The following is a 22,055-nucleotide window of genomic DNA, read 5'->3' as shown; positions in this document are numbered from 1 at the left end:
AATCAGCAATAGATGTCAAAACAAAAGAAAACTGTCGCCAGTCGCCACAGCAACAGGATGGATACATCCGATGTATCGTTTCAAGAGATACACTTTTTTTCGGAATTTTGCAGTGGAATTGAAGTTCGCAAATATTTACCAAATGCACGAAAGTCCCTGCGGCGTTAAATGAAAACGCATCATGGAAGAGAAGAAGAAGAAAAAATGAATCAAATAAATCAAGCAATATGTCAATATAGTCAATTTTATTTCGCATTTTTCATCTTTACACAGAAATTTCTACTTATCGAGCTTGAAATATTTTGTTGGGATTTGATGTAGCTTTAAGTACCTAGTTTTTTTCCGTGTCATTTCTCATTTTTTGCTCTCAGGCACGTTGGAGAGCAGAGCTAGGACATGAATTTATTACATTCCGATTGGATCAATTTATTTTTCCGTTTACAATCAAATGATATCCGCCCGAATTACTTTTGCTTTTCAAGCGGAACCAATTTTTTTCGCTCGCTCTCCCCATCAATATAATCACAAATCATTATTCGGGCGAATCACCGATAATATTCATCGTGAGACTATTGAATAAGATGTATTGATTTAGTGCAAATCGTGCCGAGCACCGAAGAAAGCGAGATACGGTTCGTATGCAAATTTGGCTCGTCTTCATTCATGGCATATCCTCCGCAAAGTAATGAATATAGTGCAAAGGTCCTTCAAAATGTTATACTTCCGTTAAGTCGAAGCAAATTATTGCGCGCGTTTTTCTCTTCTTCTGTTCACATCTTTTGCGAATGGAGAGATAATAAAAGAAAAGACAATTGTAAATGTCTCTCTTTCTCGAAAAGTATGATTTGTTGTTACATCTATTGTTTCGAATAGCAAACATAAATTAGCTCGAGATAGAGCAAAGAGCAAAATGCCAAAAATATCACTTTTACAAATACTAGTCTAGTCTATGCTTTTATTATGTACATTGTAAAGCAAGCCAACTGAACTCTCTCTACATCATTTTTAAGCTCACCAAACTTCTATTTTATAAATTACATCTTAAACAGAGGAGAAAAAAAAATACTGAGCCAAAATACAAATTAAAAAAATTGAGGGAAAACACAATACAAATAAATAGTTTTGAACGTGCTTTAAATACAAATAGTTATATTTTTTTTTCTGCTGCAAGCTTAACGGTACCCAAATATATCTATAGTATTACAATAGAATAGTACGTTTCAATTTTGCCATTGTTTCGTTTTCATTTAAATATAAGGTCGAAATCCAATCGATAGCATATTTCGATTGTCGCTTTCGTTCGTTGTTATTACGGCTGCTGCTGCTGTTGCTGCTTTATTTCGCCTTTACTATTTTTCGTTGTTGTTGTTGTTCCGCACTGAATGATTCATATCGCGCGCGCACACACACTATACAAATGGTGCATTATAAAAAATTTTGCGCTTTTGCGGTAATGGTTTTTCAGTTAAACCGGTTTGCTCTAAGAATGTGTCGAATGACTTAACATTAACATCGGTCTGAACGGTTGCCGTTTTATTAATAAGTTTCTTCAAACGTGCCGGATTCAACAAAATATTATTTTTGGTGCTGGCAATATCATCATCCGAAATTTGATTACCGCCACATCCATTGCAATCCTCTGCAACTGTAATGGGAACAAAATGAATGGTACTACCACTTGACTCGAGCGATGAATTATTGTCGGAGCATGAAGTCAACGAAAACTCCGCATCCAAATTGTATTCAACATGGTCTTGAGTTTCGCTTTCTTTTCCATTTTCCAGAATGTTCGTGGGTAACAATTTTCCATATTCAACATCTAAATTGTACCAATCGAATTCAGCTTGAATGGGCATCAGTATCTTATCGGTCTGTTTAATGATTGGCAGCGCTTTCATCGGGTGCACCGATACCATTTGCTGTTGTGCCGCATTCGTTGTCGTCGTTGACATTGTCGTTGTCGTTGTCTCAACAATTGTCGTCATTTTCTGTTGACCCATCAATTTTAATGGATTCTTCTTGGTACTTTCATCGAGTTCAGTTATAATTTTTGGCTTTGATATTTGATTGCTGATAGGACCCTTGGGTTTCTGTGCACTTATTTCAGACAGTAAATTGGCGACCACCGCTTTCGTAGGCAACACGGCCGGTTTTGCACGTTTCGGCGGAGACGATTTGATCACGTAATTGTCTTGAGCGATGACCTTGCTATGTGACGATTCTTTCTTCGGCGATAACAAAGCGACCACGTTTGGTAGCTTTGGAATATCAGCGAATGTTTCATCTGTCATGTCAGTTTTCGTCTCTTCGCTGGCATGTGATGATACATCATCGTCTGCATTTTTATGCACGTCAGCCACGATTTGTACGCTTTTAACTGTCTCTTGTACGTCACCAATGGAACAATAGTCCGGTTCAGATTCGTTATCAACGGATTTCGTTGATGTTGACTGAACGACAACGGGATATGATGAGGACATTTTCAATATTTGGCGAAATTTCAGCAGATTCGGTGGCTTCGGGGGCAGAGCTGGTGGTGTTTTTGGTTTTTCAATCATCGACGGACAGCGTTCATCTTCCAATTTTGAATCCATATCAACATAATGGTTTGTTGAATTATTTTCCGATCCAATTGGCTCATACTCGTTACCGTATATGGTTGCGTAGCTAAGATCCTTGGCATTACATGCATCAACGGTTGACGTTGCTGAAGCATTCAAACGGTATAAATTCGATGAACTATCGGACCGTGGAACTTGTACCATTGAGTTTTGTGTGGAAAAGTGTACACGTTTTTTCAATGTGTTTGTAGTCTCTTTGGGAGGAGAATCCGTTAAATTATTATTGTTCGATGGTGTTGAGGTCGCAGCGGGCATATCAGTGCTGGTATCATTTCTATTCGCACAGCTCTCCATTATGCCATCCATTGATTGTTGCAAGAGAATCTGTGGTGCGGGACAGAGAAAGAGAGTGAGTATATTTAAAAAATTCCATTGGGGTTTTAGCATAGCAAGTGGTGAATGCTGAAACGCTTACTTGATTAACACATTCCAGTACTGGATTCACTGCATTGTAGCCATATGGTTTGGATACCGCTCCGTCCGAGTCATCCATATCGCTTGCGCTCGCATACCATACATCGTCATTCGATTCAAATTGCGGATTTTTTGGTTTGCTCACATCGTTATCGTATTTCTTTAAAAACGAATTATTTGCACCAGATACACTTTTTGTTGTCTGGTTATTTGCAGATACTTCAATGTCGAATGCTCTTCTGCCATTTGAATCGGTGGCCGCCGATTTCGCTTTGATGATTGCCGTTTCATTATCGGTTTTATCACTCAATTTATTGCCATTTTTATCACATTTTATCGCAACAGATGATTTCGTTGATCGTCGCATACTTCCTTTTCGCATAAAACCGTCTTTTGTTTTTGTCTCAACGATTGGTTTATGTTCCATTTGCTCGGATTGTGGCTGTGAACTCTCGAAACTTTTGTTAAACGACGATTCATCACTGCAGTTGAATGCCAGGTCAATGTTTCTGGAATTTAGGTATTCACGAAACGTGCCCGATGTTCGTTTGCTCATATAACGCTTGCTACGCCGCGCTTCCGATGAGAATACTTGTCCCAATCCGTCTTCGCTCGATGAGTTTGGACGCATATTATTTTCTGAAAAGATAAATGTGAAATGTTTTAAATTGACTAAATCCCGTACATACGTTGATGATGGAACATTATATTGTTGCTCTTTTTTTCTCACCTTTATCAATGTCATCGCGACAAATTGGACCATGCTTATTAACTTGAACACTAACATCGGCTGTGCCAAGCGAATAGTACTGTTTTCGACAATTCGGACAATATTGAGCGACTGGATCGATTTGTTGCGTTTCATCATCTTTTACACCGTACTTTTCCCGTAACGATAGCACTTCGCTAGCCAAACGATTCAGTTGTGTATCCTTTTCGTAGAGTTGCTGACGAATCTGTTTCTGATCGTTTTTCAATTTTGCCTCGAAGCACAGCAGAGCTTTTGCAATTTTCGCTAAATGAGTGTCACGCGAATGTTTTTCTATTTCCAGTTCTTTGTTCAGATTTTGGATTTGGTTTGTGAAATAGGAAATGAGATTTTCGCATTTTCGCCGTTGCATTTGATCGGCTTCTGTTGTCGCTCCACCGCCGCCACCACCGTTGCTGCTACTGCTTCTGCTAGCCTGAAGACGCGAATGAACTGTGCCATTTTTGCTGTTTCCATTCGTTGTAGCGCTTACTTTGGTTATGCCATTGCTAGTGGGTAATCGGCTCGAGCTAAGTGATGGTGACATCTAAAATGGGAGCAAACAAAAACAAGAAGAAAATGAGAAAAAAAATAAAAAAAATACAGTCACTGAATGTAATATTGAAGTTGACAAGAGTACACAGAAACGAGAGAAATGAATAACTACGGCGAAAACAGATAAAAAGAATTTTAGCGCGGCGCACGACACACTCAATTATTTATCTCTTTATTTTTGTTGTTGTTGCTGTTGTTGTTGCTGATGTGTTTCTTTTTCTCTTTCAATTTCTTTATGTCTGTCGATGCGATTGCACAAACTAACGATTGAAAAATTTACCATTTCATAAAAGTTGAACATAGTTAGAGTGCCCAAAGCAAATGGAAACGGACAACTGTAGCGCGACAAACGCTGACTGGCTGTTTGGCTGGCAGTTTTATTGGTCGGGCTCGAATTGAATTTCAAATTTTGTCATATTCTCGTAAGTGTACGACTGGGGTAGAGCACAGCTAAGAAATTGAAATTGTGATAATCTTATTTAAACATCGGAGTTGTCAGCGTTGTAGATGTGCTTGTGAGTGTGAGTGAGTGTGTATGTGCCCAATTGTTGTTTTTGCGCCATTGGTTGCGCTTAGATGTCGTGTCGTTAGTTCTTTGTTTTATTTTATTTTTTCGGTTGTCTTTTTCATTCTGACTCTACACACAATTCTCTGTTCATATTGTCGCTTGTTATCAATATATTCTTATCGCACAATTTAAACAATGAAATGTAACTGAGGAAATAGGCAGAAATATGTGTACCGTGTGCAGTATTGTGCGACAAATCAACGTAATAAACCATAAAGTTTTTAGCCGAATACAATAGAATGAACATGGCATAGAAGCTCATAATTGCACATTTGTGCGGCGGCAATTGCACGGCATGTCGCATACACTCCGACACAAACACACACATACACACTAAATCATAAATCTCTCTAACCACAACAAGCTTTTGGCACTCTCTCAGTTCATAGCATTTGGAATATTTGGTGTAAATGTTCAGCGAATACATTCGTTAAATGATATATGTATATGCCCCCTTGATAATAATGTAATGCGTGTACTTCGGATTGAAATTTGAAGTTGGTTTATTGTGTTTTTGCATCTGGTTCGTACCACCGCGTCGATTGCGTATGCAAGGACAGAATGGGGCAAAAAAGAGAAATGAATGGCAAAACTATACAAGATTCAAGGATAACTCGCAAAACCAAACTGCTTTTCTCACTCTCTCGCCCGTCTTTTGTTGCAAATAAATTGTGATTCTCATATATGATAAATCACACACGGAATTTTTATTCACTGGATCATTGAGATTTTTGTTATGCAAGCAAAACACTGTTGTTCGACATTTGATAGGTAGCGCACTAACTCATATATGGTTGCAACGTAACTGTAACGTAAAATAAACAAATATATGACTTTATGACTATACCATTGAACGGTTTCTACTTCAAATGAAATTGTTTTACGCTTGTAAGACGTACTATTCCATATTTGTAATCTATTTATGGATGCCACTTTGGCCCACATGTCCATAATATAACTGTTCTGGTGTCGAATGTGTATAGATAAATAATTTATTATGAATGGGTTTCTACACGGTTTTCGAGTGATTACAATACTTTATCGCAATCAAATTTGAATTTAGCGCTACTACTGTGAAGTCGGTGTGCGGACTAGTAATACAGAAAGAAAATCCAAACGAAAAATTGCGCCTCATATTTCCATTGTAACTAATCGTTTTTATCCGTTATGTTTTTGGTTTTGGTTTTGTTTATATTATGCTAACACACTGACATAGCCACATGATAATGTCAGGCGCACAAAGGTCTTGAGTCATATTAATTAACGAGAAAAAAAACTGAATAGCCGTCAACCTTCATGCCAGAAATCTGTTATCTGTTTTGATGTTTTATTTTGTCTATCTTTTCGATGAATTTTATCTAATCATTTTAGGCAAATCAAATATGAGTGTTAATTGCTGATAGGGTTGATGACTAAATGAACACGTTTGACCGAGAGATTGGAAGGAATTTGCAAAAATAGCATGATTCAATCACATCAATTCTTATCGGAAGGTATTTATATCGATATTTGAGTGCAAGTGTGGCAACAATGAATATCGATTTAATGACGGAGTCGTGTGTGATTCCCTGCGATACACTTCTTAATTTTCCATTGCACAATTTCACCATCTCTTTAATGACCACGAAGCGCATTTGAATTTTTAAGCCATAAACTGAAGTGGCTTGCATGAGGTGTGAAATAAAGGTATAAAAAACAAGCAGACCGAACAGGATCTAACAGGCCGTAGAAAAATAAATAAATAATTAACTCAAAAGAAATAACAAGAAATAAAAGTAATGTGAGGTCGAATTTTATATAACATGCCCATTTAGAGAAATGTTATACATTTTCATTTGTTTTTTTCTTTCTTCTTTCTTTCTTTTAATAATTTAATTTTCATTTATGGCATATTAATTTTTGATGTATCATTTCATTTTCTCTCTCTCTCTCTCTCTCTTGACACATTGCATCCACTTGTCCATGACAACGAAACGAAGTGAAATGTGCTGACCTAAAACATATGGCTGTGTGTAATGTTTTCCACTTAATTTTAGTAATTACAAACCATTGCGTCCACATCCATACACGCAGCATTGTGGAAATTGAACGGGGCAACAAAAAATCAGAAATAGAAAGACACACGAAAAGAGGGAAAAAAAAAACAATAACAACCACATGAACACACAGAGAGTACCGCTTAGCACCTAGTTTAAATTTTTAACAAGTGATTACGTTAGAGAAATGTATGATTCGAAGAAATAGTTTATGGAGCGTAAGTGATGGTTGCTTCACTGCACGGCCATTCACACTACGGGTTAACTATTTGAATGGAAATAAAAAAGAAGACAAAAAAAACACTTTCTCACAGCCACTGTGTTTGTATTTAATTGATAAACATCTGAATGCATTCAGATTTTTTTCTTTCTCTCTCTTTGATGTTGTTGAGTTCATTCTCCAAAAAAAAAATGAAAAAAATTGTCCATCGTTTGCGGTGTCGTCATTTATATTTTTGTATCACCACGAAAATCGTGCATTAAAATGTTTGCGGCGGAATGTTTGAGTTTTAGCCGGATTATTAAATTCCACAGCCAAAACCAAACGAATTAAAATGAGAAGAAAAATACAACAACAACATCTAATCGCACATGAGATCCACCAAAAGAAAATCTCTAATATTTAAACTATGTTTGCGAAAAATAAATTTTAATCTCGTTTATGGCGGTGATCATTCAAAAGTCATGCATTACACAAACTCACAACCAATTTCAGTTGTGCAGTGATTTCGATCTCTTTTGGATTCGATTTTGATTTTTTTTTTCGCTTTTTGCTCACTACACAAACATAATCACCATGATATGTGTATGCTGGTGTGTTTTTGTGTGTGCCCGTACAACATATTCCAGTTTGGGTGTGCAATGTAACGCAATCGCCGTTGAACAAAGAAAAATTAAATCCGAAAGGAAACAGCATCAGCGTTGATTAAGAAAAGCAAATATCTCAAAGCGATTATTAAGAGAAGTAACGAGAAGGGAAAAAATCCACCAACAAAATGAACTATTCAAGAGTGTGAAATATGAGAGGCAATACATAATAATAGTAAGTCAAGCGGAGATGAAGGAAAAAAACAACAGCAATTGGCCAATTGGTCGAGGTTTGATAAAGAAATAGATAGCGGGGTATACAACTGGGAAATGGTCAGTGTAATTGGATCGAGAGTATGATTTTGTCGATTGTTGAGTAATTTCAATGCTAAACGAGAAAAGGTGAGGAAAAAAACCCAACAACAACAACCGAGACTGACATATGAGGTTTGATGGATATCTTTGGTTCAGTGCTTAATTGGAATGAAAATGAAAGTGGCAAAGGTTCAAACAAACATCCACACCATATATGCCATAGAAAACCCACCGAAAAACAAAGTCATTGAGAGGCCGCGAAAAAAAGCAGACACACCGACGATTGAAAAGAAACAAAAGGCAACATTTAATTTCATGGATGGCTAAAGGTAAAGTAGACACGTAGCACAAAAGACCAGACCAATTCAAAAGTCAAAATGTTGTGTCTTAAATTGTGCAAAATGGCTAAATGGCTATTTTTTTGCTCTCCGGTCAAATGAAACCGAAGTGTGTTTTTTTCTGTACATTATTGCAATGCAAATTAAACGCTCGTCACCAATACTACGATGACGCGTAAAAGGTCACGAATTCACAAACCACTGCCGCCAACTCTTGACTAGGCAATTTTGGAAACCATTATTATTATTTTGGTGCTTATATGAATCGTAGTTTAAAAATCGCTTATAATGTCTCAAGTGGACGCGTAGAAGATTAAAGAAAAAAAAATTCAATGGAAATTGTGCGCGAGTAAATGTCGCGCACACATTGAGAGCCAAAAGGAAGTGAACAGATAAAATGTGGCAAAACAAAGAAAAAAAAAGAAGGAACAAAAACTCAACCCGTATGATATAACTATCTACAATAAATGCAAATGACTAATTGTATGCATGTAGAAGTGGCCATTGCTTCTTTATTTCAGTTTTTTTTTCCTTCGTCGTCGTTTTTTTCTGTCATCGACGTTGTTTGTTGTCATCGTCGTTTTCCTCAGTTCAGATTCGAGAAGTGATTTGTAAACATACGAACACAAAAGACAATATGACGATAAACGTCACATAAATTACAAAATCCATTATCGCTTTCATGTCATATATTTCCTTTGACACACGACCAGCATATGGAGTACACGATGAGAGAATACAAAACGAATCATGTTCAAAGTCAAAACCACAAAATGCACACACACAACAAACCAAGACATCGCAAAACCCGAAAAAACATATTATTTTATGAGTGCTTATGCTTTTCATTACGGACGTCACTCAAAACTAATGATGAAATCGGCAACATCATAAGACATTTATATGTGTATATATGAAAAACGACGATCGAGTATCACCGGTATTGCTCGAGCAAAGCGAATCTTGTCGCTTCGGTTTTTCTCTCTCTCTCTCTCTTTTTTCTGTACAACAATGATGGCCTGACAAGGGAAATATTAAATTATGGATTGAATAATTCAAAAACGAACCTTTTTTTTATTGTTGTGATTCTTTAAAAATATTTCCATATCGTGGGGATCGGTGTAGAAGATGCTTCTGCGATCACTTTCATGTCGACGAACCGTGGCTGTAGATCGCACGATATTACCATTGTGGCCGTAGTTTGATGATGTGTTGCTCCCACTGCTGCTTATGCTACTATTGTTATTGTTTGAATTGTTGAGTGCCATCGTAACAACACTGCCATTGCTTAGGCTTGAATTTGAACTAGACCATTTCATTTTGCGGGTTTTTTGGTACTAATTTCTGTGTCGTATTCTCCCTATTTCGTGTTGTCGTTGCTTTTATCGTTGACGCAACGGCTGCACTTTATTAACACACACTCGAGTTCACGATAATTTATAAATGTTGGTATATTTTCCTCGCGCCTGCTCATTCAATATGGCGAAATATTTTATGTGAGCTTTTCTTTCCCTCTGTGTACCGTAGCCAAATCGGTCGGGTATCTTGTCAGTTTGCGGCTTTTGTTTATAATTTACATTCACGTGCGCGCGCGCAATCCGACAACACAAATTAAAACAGTCTGCAAAAAAAAACAGAACAACACCACGATAAAGCACAGCTATAAAGAAATCATTTACTATTCAAAGTGGTGATAGTGGTCGGGAGGCACACACACACACATTCGCATGCGGTTTAATTGTGAACACTGAACGCTTTTCGTGTCCACAAACTATTTATCGTCTATATGTATGTATCTCTTTTTTTTTGCTGTGCCTCGCTTCTATCTGTCGAATTTGTTTTTTTATTTCTCGTGCTCGTTTTGTTCATTCACTGTCGAGTTCAGTTTTAAGTTTCATTACGAATTTCTTTCACAATACGTGAAATATAAAGGTGAACACACTGCGTCGAGTGTAAGCTATGGCTAATAAACAGCACTTGGACTGAAATCCGTTTTCTTTTTCTTGGTCGTTGGCTGATGCTGCTGAGCTACTGCTGCTACTGCTGCTGGTGCCAAAGTTTTTAATTAGTTCCACTAAACTGAATGTTACGCTATTGCTCTAGCGCTTGTATGTTGGTTTATTTTTTCACTTTATTTTTTTTTGTATTTTTTGTTAGTTCTTCAGCGCCTCGCTTGACTGCTGGTTATTACTGCTACTGCTGTTTCGACTGTTGAATTTTACTGGCTATTTTACTTTTCCGTCTTCTTTTTCCGTCTTTTTCGTCGTTCTCTCATATTTCATTATGCGTGTCGGGGGCAGTAAACAATCGAAATTGAGGTGGAGATTAATAAAAACACGTAAAATAAGTCGAATTTTACAGTCGCCCGTGTATTCAACAGTTGCAATTGATTATGATTACTGTACGCAATGTGCGAGTGCTTTATGAACGATGAAATAGTCATGCATAATATGGCATTGGGTTGTTGGTGGATTCATTGCGCTCGCTCGCGCACACACACACACACACACCGGATCAATCAAAATCGAATTTCTGGTTTTTCAATAGTATTCGGTGTTGCTTACGTCTACTGACGTCAGTTGAATTGAACAATACACACCGAACGATCGAACGAACGATAGACACACGACGGAACCAAGAAATAAAAACCACTTGAACAAAAGCAAATCTTTCTAAAATATCTAAGCCGCTTTAAACGTTTCTCCAATGCATCTTCTCACTTCACACACAAGAAAAAATAGTCTATTTTGCGAAAATTTATTTTTTTCACATTAGTTCGCACTTACAATTTCGTTCGACGCTCGTTTTTTTCTCATCGGATCTCGCTTTGAATCGAGAATTGTTTCACTTTGTTTGTTTGTGTGTGGGGACTACTTTTTAATCTTTCATCGCGCACTTTTATTTACGATTTCTTTCGTGCTTTTCCTCTTCTTCTTTTCCAACTTGATGATTCCGTTTACTAATCGTAGAAATTAAGACAACTTTTTAGAGCTACAAAACTCAGAGTCTTTTACACGGCACGAATTTGGCACAAGTGTGAACCAAAGGTCTGTAGAAACTGGTGCCGCCGCTGCGATCGCAAATCGAGAGCACAAGAATTTCAACATGAATGCTCGTTTGTTCGTTAGTTCGTTCATACGCACACCAATCACAATCGCCTACCACACCAGCTTGAATGCAAAACTACACCGGATTAGAAAGAAATTGCAGTACGCACGCGGAGAAATTGCGAACAACAATGAATGTGAATCAAATTCAAATCAGATTTTCACTATCATTTCGAACGATCGAAGCGAGCTTAAATGTTTTTTGTTGTGTTTTTATTTGCTGTTTTGTTTCGGCACGCAGTCGGATTATTTTATGTCTTGTTGATTTTATTTGCTTACAAAAGTTGACTAGTTTATATTTTTCTTCGTGTTCGTTGTACTTAGTCGCTCAGACTCTGTCAACAATCCAACAAAACCAGAGTAGTGTGTGATGTCTTACGGCTTAGTTTTTATTTTTGTCTGAATTCAGCACACACACTCATTTACTTGCGACTAAGAAAAAAAACCAGTGACGAGGAGTGCGATATGCACAAACATCGTTTGTTTAATGTCAAACCGATAGTAGAGTCAAAACATGCCGAAGCCACAATGCATGTGCTCTTTACCATATATGGACGAGAATATTTTTTTTTATTATTATATGTATGCTCTCTCGGTCTCTGGAGAGTGTACGAGACGCATGAATCACTTCCCCGCACAAAGATTTTTGCGCTAAAACTGTCTACGTACGACGCGAACGAATAGCAAAACGGTTATTCATTTTGTTCGTTTCGTTTCGTTTGTTGTTGTTGTTGCTTTTTTCGCTTTTCCAACGACGTTGAAGTAAATTCAGAAAAATTCTTTCGCGATTGTTGTATTCCGTTTTGAAGAGCTATTCTTGGTGTTCATAATAATTTTTGTATGATTTTTCTCGACGACTCTGCTGCTGCTGCTACTGCTGCGGCGATTTCTTGAGGTGTTCACTTTGGACTTATTCTTCTTCCACTGCCACACACTTCAAATGCTGAATGCTTTTCCACAATTTACCATTTCGTTTTGTAACACGGTCAGTTGAATTCAGAGGCGAACACCAATCTCTACGGCTCGTCTCTCATGGCATTCGACCGGGAATTTTTCTTTAACGATCCAATCAATTATATCTGCAAACGAAACAATGAAAGAAATAAAAATTAGGATACTCCGTTTATAATTGTTTTGATCTAAATGAAAATGGCACCGAAAAGAATGAGGAAATTGCAACATAAATACACGTGTAAGAACTGAAAAAATGTGAAGCTTAACACAATGTTGGATACACTAATAATTATTGAAGAATTGTTGGAGAGCACACAAATTGCGCGTTTAAAACGAACAAAAAAAAATGGCTGTTTATCAAGCGTGCATGCAACGGCTCAGTTACCGATCCAAGATTTATTCGAATAAATTAACCGATACAATAGCAAATCAGTTGCAATTTTTCAATTTATACGTGAAAAAAAAACAAACAAACACAAACACGTTCACAAGTTGTCAGAGACTTGACTCGCTTGGGGAAATAGCTTTGCCAATATACAACAAAAGATGATACACACTTGCTTTAAACTCAACTGAACTTTACTTTTTCGTTGTGGTCGTTTGGCTCTCTTTCCAAACACTGATTTTCTATTCATTTTCTCATCGTTATGTTCTGATTATATTCGCGTTTTCCGATACAATTAATTCGTTCCGCATAGACAGCGATCGCAGCAGCAACAGAAAATCCAGTGAAGAAGGGCAGCTGTGCTGTGCAACAAGTTTTAGCAGAAAGTGAGCGCTCATTCAACTCATTTTAATTGCCATCGCATGGAAAATATATTTCGTCGCGACAAAATAAATGTTTATTGATTATTTGATTATTCATCCGTGTGCGCCGAAGAGAACGACCAATAACCACGTTAATGATGCTATTTTTTCGGATCGACTTTTCGAAATGCGTGAGCGCACAACAAGAGACGACGTAGATATTAAGTTTTTACTTTTGCAGCGCGCACACAATTACACGTTGTGTATTATGAATGAAGAAGACAAAAAAAAACTCGTTATAATCATAACAACTCATTTTGCTTTGCCTGTGACAGATGACACACATTTAACCCCGTTTCCATTAATTTTTCCCTCTTTCTCCAAGTTTCTATTCTATTCGGTTAAGCCAACAGCAGCCGCACAAACTTGAAGCGGACAAACCGGAGCGCCAATTTCCATAATTTTAGTGAAACTACAAATATGCTGAACAAAAAAGAAACCAGAAAATCGCATTCGGTTGAGCACATGAGCAGCAGCAGCAGCAGCAGCAGCAGCAGCAGCAGCAGCAATAGCAACAGTGGCGGCTTTAAAATCGTTAATAAACACGAAGAAGACGAACGAAAAAGTGAACGAACCAGCGATTAAATGGCTACATAAAAACGGCATAGAATTAGAAACTGAAACTATTAGCCTAGAAGTGAATTCTCTTCATCTCGACGGCGCGAGAGAGTTGTACATACGATGAAACCAAAAACTCGGTTCCAAACATATACACACACACACTCATATAATGTATGCATTTATTTCTTTCTTTTGTTTTTTTTTCACTAATGTCTTTCGCCGTTTTGTCAGCAAACGATTGCTTATTTCCTCTCCATGTTTCTGTTTCAGTGTTTTCTGAATCCAAACCGTACCGTCTTACGTCGACTATATCACACAAATTATTCATTCTGTTCATGTTTTTCTCTATAAATGTTGCTTATTTAAATTTCGCTTTAAGGCCTCGCACAGTAATCGGATCGCGGTTGGGCAATGAACAGTTGAACAAGATCGCGCTTGATTTTCCGTGTTTTTTTTTGTCGATTCGAGTAGCGATTACAAGTTTTTTCATTTCATTGTGGCTACTTTTCACGCAATCATCAATTTTTGCTTTCTGTTCATTACATTTGTTATTGCTGCTCATCTTATGGGTGTCGTCTCTCGCCCGAATCAGTCGGCATTCAAACAATAATACCCGGGTTAATGCAATATGCACGATTGCAACAGCCGTCGCCATTTCGGTTGTCGATGCTGCTGTTATTTTCTCGCTGACGATCATCACAGTAATTGAATGTTCGGAAGAGGATGGGAAGAAAAGTAAACCAAGAATCGATACCGGGCATGCATTCCTCAATAATACCTCATTACCCATCAATATTTACTGTCTAACTGACGAACGACAACGACTTTGAATTGTGTTTGTTCATTTCAAATTTGGTTTACTCTTTAAGAGGAAAAAATTTCACATTCAACTAATAAACATTTATTCAAATCATCTTTCTCTTTCGACGCGGCACTTCTTCTTTTTCCAAGTCCAAATCCAATTTGGTACTTGTGGTATCATCAGTCTGTGTGTAGCTGAGAAGCATACGGACATTCCATGTATTTAAGCTGACCTTCATTTAAACAAATGAAATTACTCAGAAAAAAAACAGCAACAACGAAAACAATTACAATAAATTGAAACTGGAGAGAGAGACGCAGCAAAAGAGAGGGAGATTAACTGCAAGTGGGCGCACGAAAAAAACAAAACAAAACGAAATAATACATTGCAAGTCAATTTCTGGGCAATTCAAATCGTCCAAACGGCTAGTTTTTTATACTTTTCTCATTAATTTGATTCTTTTTTTCTATTCGTACCATTCACTCTAGCTGGAATGTCGTCCATTTCATAATATTGCATTGTTATTGTTTGGGTTTTTCTGTTTTGTTCTGTTCTGTTGAAGAAATAATAACATCATTTGCATGATCTTATTGAATTTTCGTCGACCTCAGAATGCTTTAAACTTTTATTTTATGTTCGGTTACTACGTTAAACTGGGCAACATTGCATCGACACTGTACAAACAACCATGGTTTGGAATGATATTCTTCGAAATGAATTAACCAAAAGAGAATACTGAACGAAGAGCAGTACTATTTTCGGTCGCATCTGTGACTTTTGTTCATGCGTCTTCAAATAATAGAAGCTAGTTAAGTTATTCCATCGTTTTTTTTCGTCTAAGCACATGATTTTTTTGTACTTTTCTAAAGCGTGTTTTTTTTCTTCAATGCGAATTGTGTGTTCCGTTTTCCGCGCTTTCTTTCAAATCGTTGACAACACGTTCTATCCTCCGGTTGCGATTCTAAGTAGACATCCATACATGTGTCTATTTTCTATTGACATTAATTTCAGATGTGGTTATTAAACATGAAATTGTTGGTTTTGTTGTTACGTACGTATTGTTCTGTTTGGAGCGCACGTTTGGAATTTGATCGAGAGACGAAGCATACGTTCTAATTCCATATTCACCGTTACGCAAATGCAATAACATAACTAAGAACATATTTTAAGGAATTTTTTTTCCAAAGAAAAAACAACGAGGAAAATATTTTTTTGATTACATAGGCAGTGTGTTTCCTTGAAATTCCCACATTTTATGTAAATGACAATATTGTCGAGTGAGAGATAGCAGAGAATGTTGATGAAAAAAAGCAACAACGAAGAAGAAACTGGTATTATCTCTTGAATCGACTAACATGCGGTTGCGTGTTCTTTTGGCCTGTCTGTGTTTGCCAACTTCAAACAATCATTATCACGATCGACTCGCGCGCGCGCGTCATATCTTACTTCGTTCGTTCGTTCGTCATCGCTCACATTTCAATTATCAAAGTATCAATTCACGCGGCAATTATTCTCGTTTCCATTGTGGACATATCTCGTCTCCCTTTCACTCAATCGCTCTCACGCACAACAATCCCGAATATTTGAATACATACATACGCTTGTTGTGTTTTCGGTTCTCTTTTCGATTCTTTCTTCTCAAATGACTTGCATTCTGACATTCACCGAAAAACTAGACTTTAGCAAACTTCCAGTCCAACGTCGCTTCGGCTGAAGAAAGCAAAGAAGGCACACGAAGAAAGCGAGGTAAAAGTCAGCCACGAACTTACATGAAATTATATGCGCAAAGTGTTGCTGACTGCGTGTTTGTGTGTGTGTGTTTGCGTTCAAAACAAAGGCCGCAGAAACAATTCAAGAAATTAGCTGTCAAGCGCGATCTTCTGTTCTCATCTTCGATGCTTCGCGGCATTTGCCCGAAACCAACAATTGGCCAATGATCACATCTCTTAAAATACCACTATTAATACCATACAATTGTTGCGCGGAACACGCATCAAAAAATTATGATAGATGAAATGCTCATGATTACTGTTTTTTTCTGGATCCGGGTGTATGCCTTTCATATATATTTGTTTAATGGACTTGATGGCAGCATTGAATCTCAATCTACCAGAAAATCTAGAACAAGTTTAACGCAACGATTTATTATTTAATGGTCATCACAGAATCTGGATGGATCTTTGGTGAGAATAAAGAAAGAAACACACAGACAATAATTTCACAATCTTGATCGGGCCGGGTGAGCCGATAATGAACACTCATTTTCATTTTATCACAAAAGTTAAAACATCAATTTATTTGATGGGCATGATACACACGTGTGTAGCTTCCATCCTGGCTACAGAGAGTAGCGTGGCGTGTTCGCGATGTCGAAATCGAATCGAATTGAATTGTACTCACATTCACTGAGACGTAAACATTATTCTCATTTTTCGTGGCCAATTACGTGCTGTTTCGACACAGCACCGTCGCCGTTCAACTTGACGCTATTTTTTTCTTCGTTTCTTTCTTTTTTTTCGTTTCGGCGATTTGCTTTTTTTTCGTGTGCTTTAATTTCTTCTGTTCGATCACGATGCCATTCCAAGGTTCAGTACTACATTTAAACACACGCTATTTATTTTGTAATTTGAAATTAATCGTTGACAATTTCTTTCGATTGCACAATACGAAAACGCAATGAAAAAAAAAATACAACACAACGACTCAAAGTCAATTCCGATAGGAATTTACACGGAAAAGCATGGCGAATCGAAACGAACAAAAAAAAAACACGTTGAAACCTCAATTCACGTTTTGTCATCGGCAGAGAGAAAAAACGAAGTCAGTTGATGTATGGAAGAGTGAATTGAAATTTCAGAATCGATCAAGTACACGGTCTGTACGGCTAAACATACCACTGAATACTAAATGATGATGAGAATATGCGTGACAAAGTTGCAGAAAACGGAATAATAATTAAATTCTCTTGTTTTCCCAGTCATCCCCATCGTCTCAAAAATTGTTGTTGTTGCAGTCTGTTGTTGTTCATCGATTGCACAGCACTTTATTCGATCTTATAATAATGTTGTGGCGCACTCCATGTAACGTTACACTCAAACCAACTGAGTCAATAATAATTATTCATCCGAGAAGAGAAAACAAAAAACATTTCATCCTCTGTTTACTCGGTGAATATATTTCAACTCGTTTACAGTCTAACTTCGAATTTGCATTTTACTCTCTTTATTTTCCAGTTATGCCAGCGAGAGAGCTTCTCATTGCACGCGAATTTCGTTTCTCTTCTTCGTCTGTTCAAGTTTTAAAATCGTCTTGTTTGTATTGGGTACCCGATGTACGAAAACGTAAATGTACGAGAAATTAGCATAAATATGCTAATTGTTGGTGAATCGATGCCGAATGATGATCGATCGCTATTTCGTTAACGGTTCTCTCCACCTACACGACCGAATGGATGGAGATTTATAACAGTGAACACTGGCGATCATGTTCTCTTTTTCATTTATTTTTGATCAAGTTCTGCAAATAATTCAAGTAAAAGAAAACGATGAATGAATTTGCAAAAATTTCACGAAAGATTTTAATTTTAGAACGCGAAAAAAACGCTTTGATTTCGAGATCTGCTTGATATTACTTCAACATACCAAATGAGCAAATTAAACACATTTTTGGAAAGAAGCTTTGTGCATGAAGTAATAATACCAACTGGGAATTTCAGACCATTGATGAAGTAACACCACGGACCGCACTGTTAGCCACAAAATATACACGTATTTTTTGTTGTTTCGATCGTAAAATCAACCGCTCAAAAGTCATTAAGAATTTTGTGGCTTCGCATGTCTACAATATTTTTTTTTGGACGTTGTATAATCGTCTTAAGTGACGCACAGCAAACACACCAAGCAAAAAGAAAGTCATTCGCACAATTTATTAAAACCAAAGAAATGACATCACTAAAATAAAGCGGCAGATTATAGCAGTTAAAATTTGTGTGTTCTGCTTCGTGGAGTTAATTCAATTTTCGACGAGAGGAAAAAAAATGATTTTAATTTTTAATTTATTCAATTTGTTTTTTTCTTTACGTTTGTTCGAAACTCACTGATTGGTGAATGTGGTACATGTGACCTTTTTTTTCATTGCTTGTCAATAACTATTGTCAATTTTCTTCAAATCATAACATTCAATGTAAATCCCTCACACGTTCACCAACGAATTTGTGTGTGTGTCGAATCTTTGGGTCGTGGTATCGTTAGCGTTTTGAATCGACCGAATCTATTAAATCGATGTGTATATTTTTGCCATGGCAACGCATTGACAGGAGGTCGTGACACAACAGAAACAAAAAACGGCCAATACAAAAAACCATATGCCTTCAACTGCGTTTACTGTATGGGCAAATTTGTCGAGCCTGGTAATTAATTGACCCGTTTGGTGTTCTTTTGTCAATTTTTCGATTTCAAGGTAAAATGTAGTGAAACACGATTAAAAATTCAGCTAAAAATAAAACAACAGTTTCGAATTCTTCTGGTTTGTACTTCATGCAAACACGCACTCACAACCTTTGGTGTAGCTCACGTTGGTGTTTCATTTACTCTCTCGTCGAAAAAAAAAATTTTTTCCAAATGTAAGCGCGCCAATATGCTCGACTTTATTTGAGTCTTTGAAGCGCAAAGGCTCCATTGTGGTAATGGAGAAAAAAACATTCCATGCAAAATTGTTAACAGGCCGCTGCCTTGTGTGTACACTTGGTCTTGGTATGAACGTTGTTTTTTTTTCACGTTTGTTGCAGTGCAGGCGATAACAATGGCAACTGTACCGTGCCGATGAACGCTCTCGCAAATACGAATGAAACCAGCTAACAATTGCGTTTTTGATAAAGGTTGCTAATCGCTTCATTTGTGCAAATCATATATTATGTGTCGCTGGGCGTGCAGAGAAAATCGTTTTGCTTTAGTGCATTGAAAAAGTACGCAAGCGATTCGAGACACGTGAAAATGATGTTTGAAACAAATAGACATAGCAACTCTCAACAGTAACACGGCACAAAGTACTGTGTGTATCAACCAAATATTCAATTGCAACATGAACATTTCAGTCGTGCACACACACACACACACACACACACTCATGAGGTGCCCCTATTTATTTCGCATTTTCCCCAAGCTTCCATTAGAATGGTTGCTTGGCGAACAACAGAATGAACTTCGCTCATTTGTTTCAGTTGCTCTTTTTTGTTTCATATATATGTTTCTGATTTCAAACGCTTTTTTTCTTCTTTACTACGTATTTATTTTCTTTAAAATGTTTGATTATGAAAATCATGTTCAAATAATTACGCGCTACCGCTTATTATTATTGTTATTGTGAGTACACTGCTGCTACTGCACTGGCACATAATTTGTGTAGAGTGCAGGCAAAATCATAACAAAATTCATATTATAATAAACATTTTGTTTCGAAAATATCGAGAGAGAAAGAGAAAAAACAACGACTAAACAAAACTGAAAACGTGCATTTGACTGAATGACTGAAAGGGAAGCAAAATAAAGAAAATCATCTTAGCCATACACATAAATATTTCACAAATCATATGTACGAAATTAAGAAATATCATTTTTGCATTTTGTGCGTGAAACTGGCAGCTGGCGATAAAGTCAACGCCGAATTATGAAAAATGAACTGAGAAAATGAAATGAAGCAAGCGACAAATGTGCGAATTTGCGAGAGCGAAAAGTAAATATATGCGAGGGAACAAAGCTCTTAGTCAGAAGAAATCGGACTCAAATTGTGGATTGAAACAAAGCAACAGCAAAGCAAATAATTAAAAGCAGTCCATATAGCGCTAACGACGACGGCGATGACTACGACGATTGGCGATGATGATGAAATAACCCATTATAGGAATAAATGTGTCCGATGTAGAGATTAACCAAAATGATCCATTGAACAGAGCTCGTCCGACCAATCATAAGGTCGAAATGATTCGTTTTTCTTTCTCTATCTCTCTTCGGTGAACTTCGAGCACGAAATTTAGCAAAACTTCAAAAGGAATGGTAACGTTGTAGTCCGAAAAATAATTTACGCTAAAATTAATGACAACAAAATAGTGTAGATTTGAATCGAACATGATTCTGACCATGGCTGCTTTGCTTAGATACACGTACGATTTGTATCTTCAGTTTCGCATCCATAACAATGGGCGCTATGTGTATTTGCGCAATCGCGTCATTTCATATTTCGTTGGCCAAAAACAAACGCCAGTTTCCTTAAATATATTCGAAGCAATGAATTGCCCAAAAAAATAGAATAATCGATCGTTACACAATTGCCAGTTGCCACGGTTGTTGCTGTATGGGAACATAAGTGTTTATGCAAAAAAAAATGAAACATTCAACGCCTCGAAAAATGAGATCGAAATTGATTTTCGAAACGCTTTTACTGAATCAACCAAACAAAATAATAACAATTGCTACAGTTGAAATAGGAATGAACAGAGTCGGAGACAATTTATAATGAATGTATAACGAATGCAAGAAGCAAAAAAAGCATGGTATAAACGAACCGTTGTCCGACGTAGTTTGATTGAGTGTCTTGCTGCTTTTGGTCGATGACTGATGATTGTAGAAAGGGTGTTGCAAATCAAACTTCAATCAATTCGTAGCCAAGGAGTTTGAATGGTATGATGTAACATTGCACGATTTTCGTAATTACATAAAATATTCGACACAAAAGAAAAGCGTCGAAAAAATGTGGTTGAAGCACCGTCACACGACGCACACACACAATTTTTGTATGGATTTAACAGTAATTTGATATTTGATTAGCACACATCTGATTACAAGCTTACATATATGAAGCCAATCGATAGTCACAAATTAACAGTTTCAGTTTCACGTCGCCTTTCTAGCACATTGTATACATTCTTTTCAGCACAATTTTCACCCACTATCAAAGTAGCACCATCATGGTTTTAATTAAATTCCAATTGAAAAGTGTTCATATTGCACCATACACTTATGGAATATTGTGCAGCTGTTTTGAAAGGTAAAATTTATGTGATTCGCACTCAAAATAGAGTCAATGACAGTGTGTAAAGAGACACAAACATGTGAAATAGTTCCTTTTTTTATTGTTGTTTCTAATTAATGTGATAAAATAAAAGCAACTCGTTCAGAATGCAGATTTGTGTGTATGAAACGCGACCGATCTGAACGGAATGACTTCACTTAATAAAATCGACTTAGACTTTTTTCCTACACGATGAGAGCGTAGCCAAAGAAATGTGTAGCCACCAAACAACAAACACAACCACATTAACAAGTGTGCTATACACGAGTTTAAAACATACATACACACACACATGTATATGCCTTAATACATGTTTAAACTCTCTCACCGCATACGATACACTATTTTTTTTTCTCT

At 37.0% G+C, this 22,055-nt stretch overlaps 1 protein-coding gene across 4 annotated transcripts; it reads right to left on the bottom strand.

Annotated features, from left to right (window-relative positions):
• Nucleotides 1–228: 228 nt before the first annotated feature.
• Nucleotides 229–21,847, bottom strand: LOC129568022 (general transcriptional corepressor trfA-like). Of its 4 annotated transcripts, XM_055445526.1 has the most exons (6): nt 17,034–17,517; nt 16,663–16,751; nt 9,470–12,588; nt 3,766–4,330; nt 3,037–3,674; nt 229–2,945 (listed from the first exon to the last, which is right to left on the bottom strand). In XM_055445526.1, exons 3-6 carry the CDS (start codon nt 9,719–9,721, stop codon nt 1,410–1,412), a joined length of 2,991 nt encoding a protein of 996 aa, XP_055301501.1. In that variant the 5' UTR covers nt 9,722–12,588; nt 16,663–16,751; nt 17,034–17,517; the 3' UTR covers nt 229–1,409. The 4 variants fall into 4 exon arrangements, with proteins under 4 accessions (XP_055301501.1, XP_055301500.1, XP_055301499.1 ...); XM_055445525.1 differs by lacking the exons at nt 16,663–16,751; nt 17,034–17,517 and adding an exon at nt 21,193–21,847; XM_055445524.1 differs by lacking the exon at nt 16,663–16,751 and having other exon boundaries at nt 17,034–17,538.
• Between the last annotated feature and the right edge of the window lie 208 nt (nt 21,848–22,055).

This window comes from Sitodiplosis mosellana, unplaced genomic scaffold (assembly GCF_009176505.1).
Source record: "Sitodiplosis mosellana isolate CC-2019 unplaced genomic scaffold, AAFC_SMos_1.0 Smas_scaffold_14, whole genome shotgun sequence".
Taxonomy (NCBI): domain Eukaryota; kingdom Metazoa; phylum Arthropoda; class Insecta; order Diptera; family Cecidomyiidae; genus Sitodiplosis; species Sitodiplosis mosellana.
The sequence above is the reverse complement of the archived record's forward strand: the minus strand, read 5'-3'. Positions and strand labels throughout refer to the sequence as shown.

Coding starts and splice junctions, on each gene's coding strand:
- LOC129568022 (XM_055445525.1), bottom strand. CDS start 9,721: ATGAAATGGTCTAGTTCAAATTCAAGCCTAAGCAATGGCAGTGTTGTT. Junction 4,331..9,469: donor ATCACAACAATAAAAAAAAG/GTTCGTTTTTGA, acceptor CTCCCATTTTAG/ATGTCACCATCACTTAGCTC. Junction 3,675..3,765: donor TCGCGATGACATTGATAAAG/GTGAGAAAAAAA, acceptor TTATCTTTTCAG/AAAATAATATGCGTCCAAAC.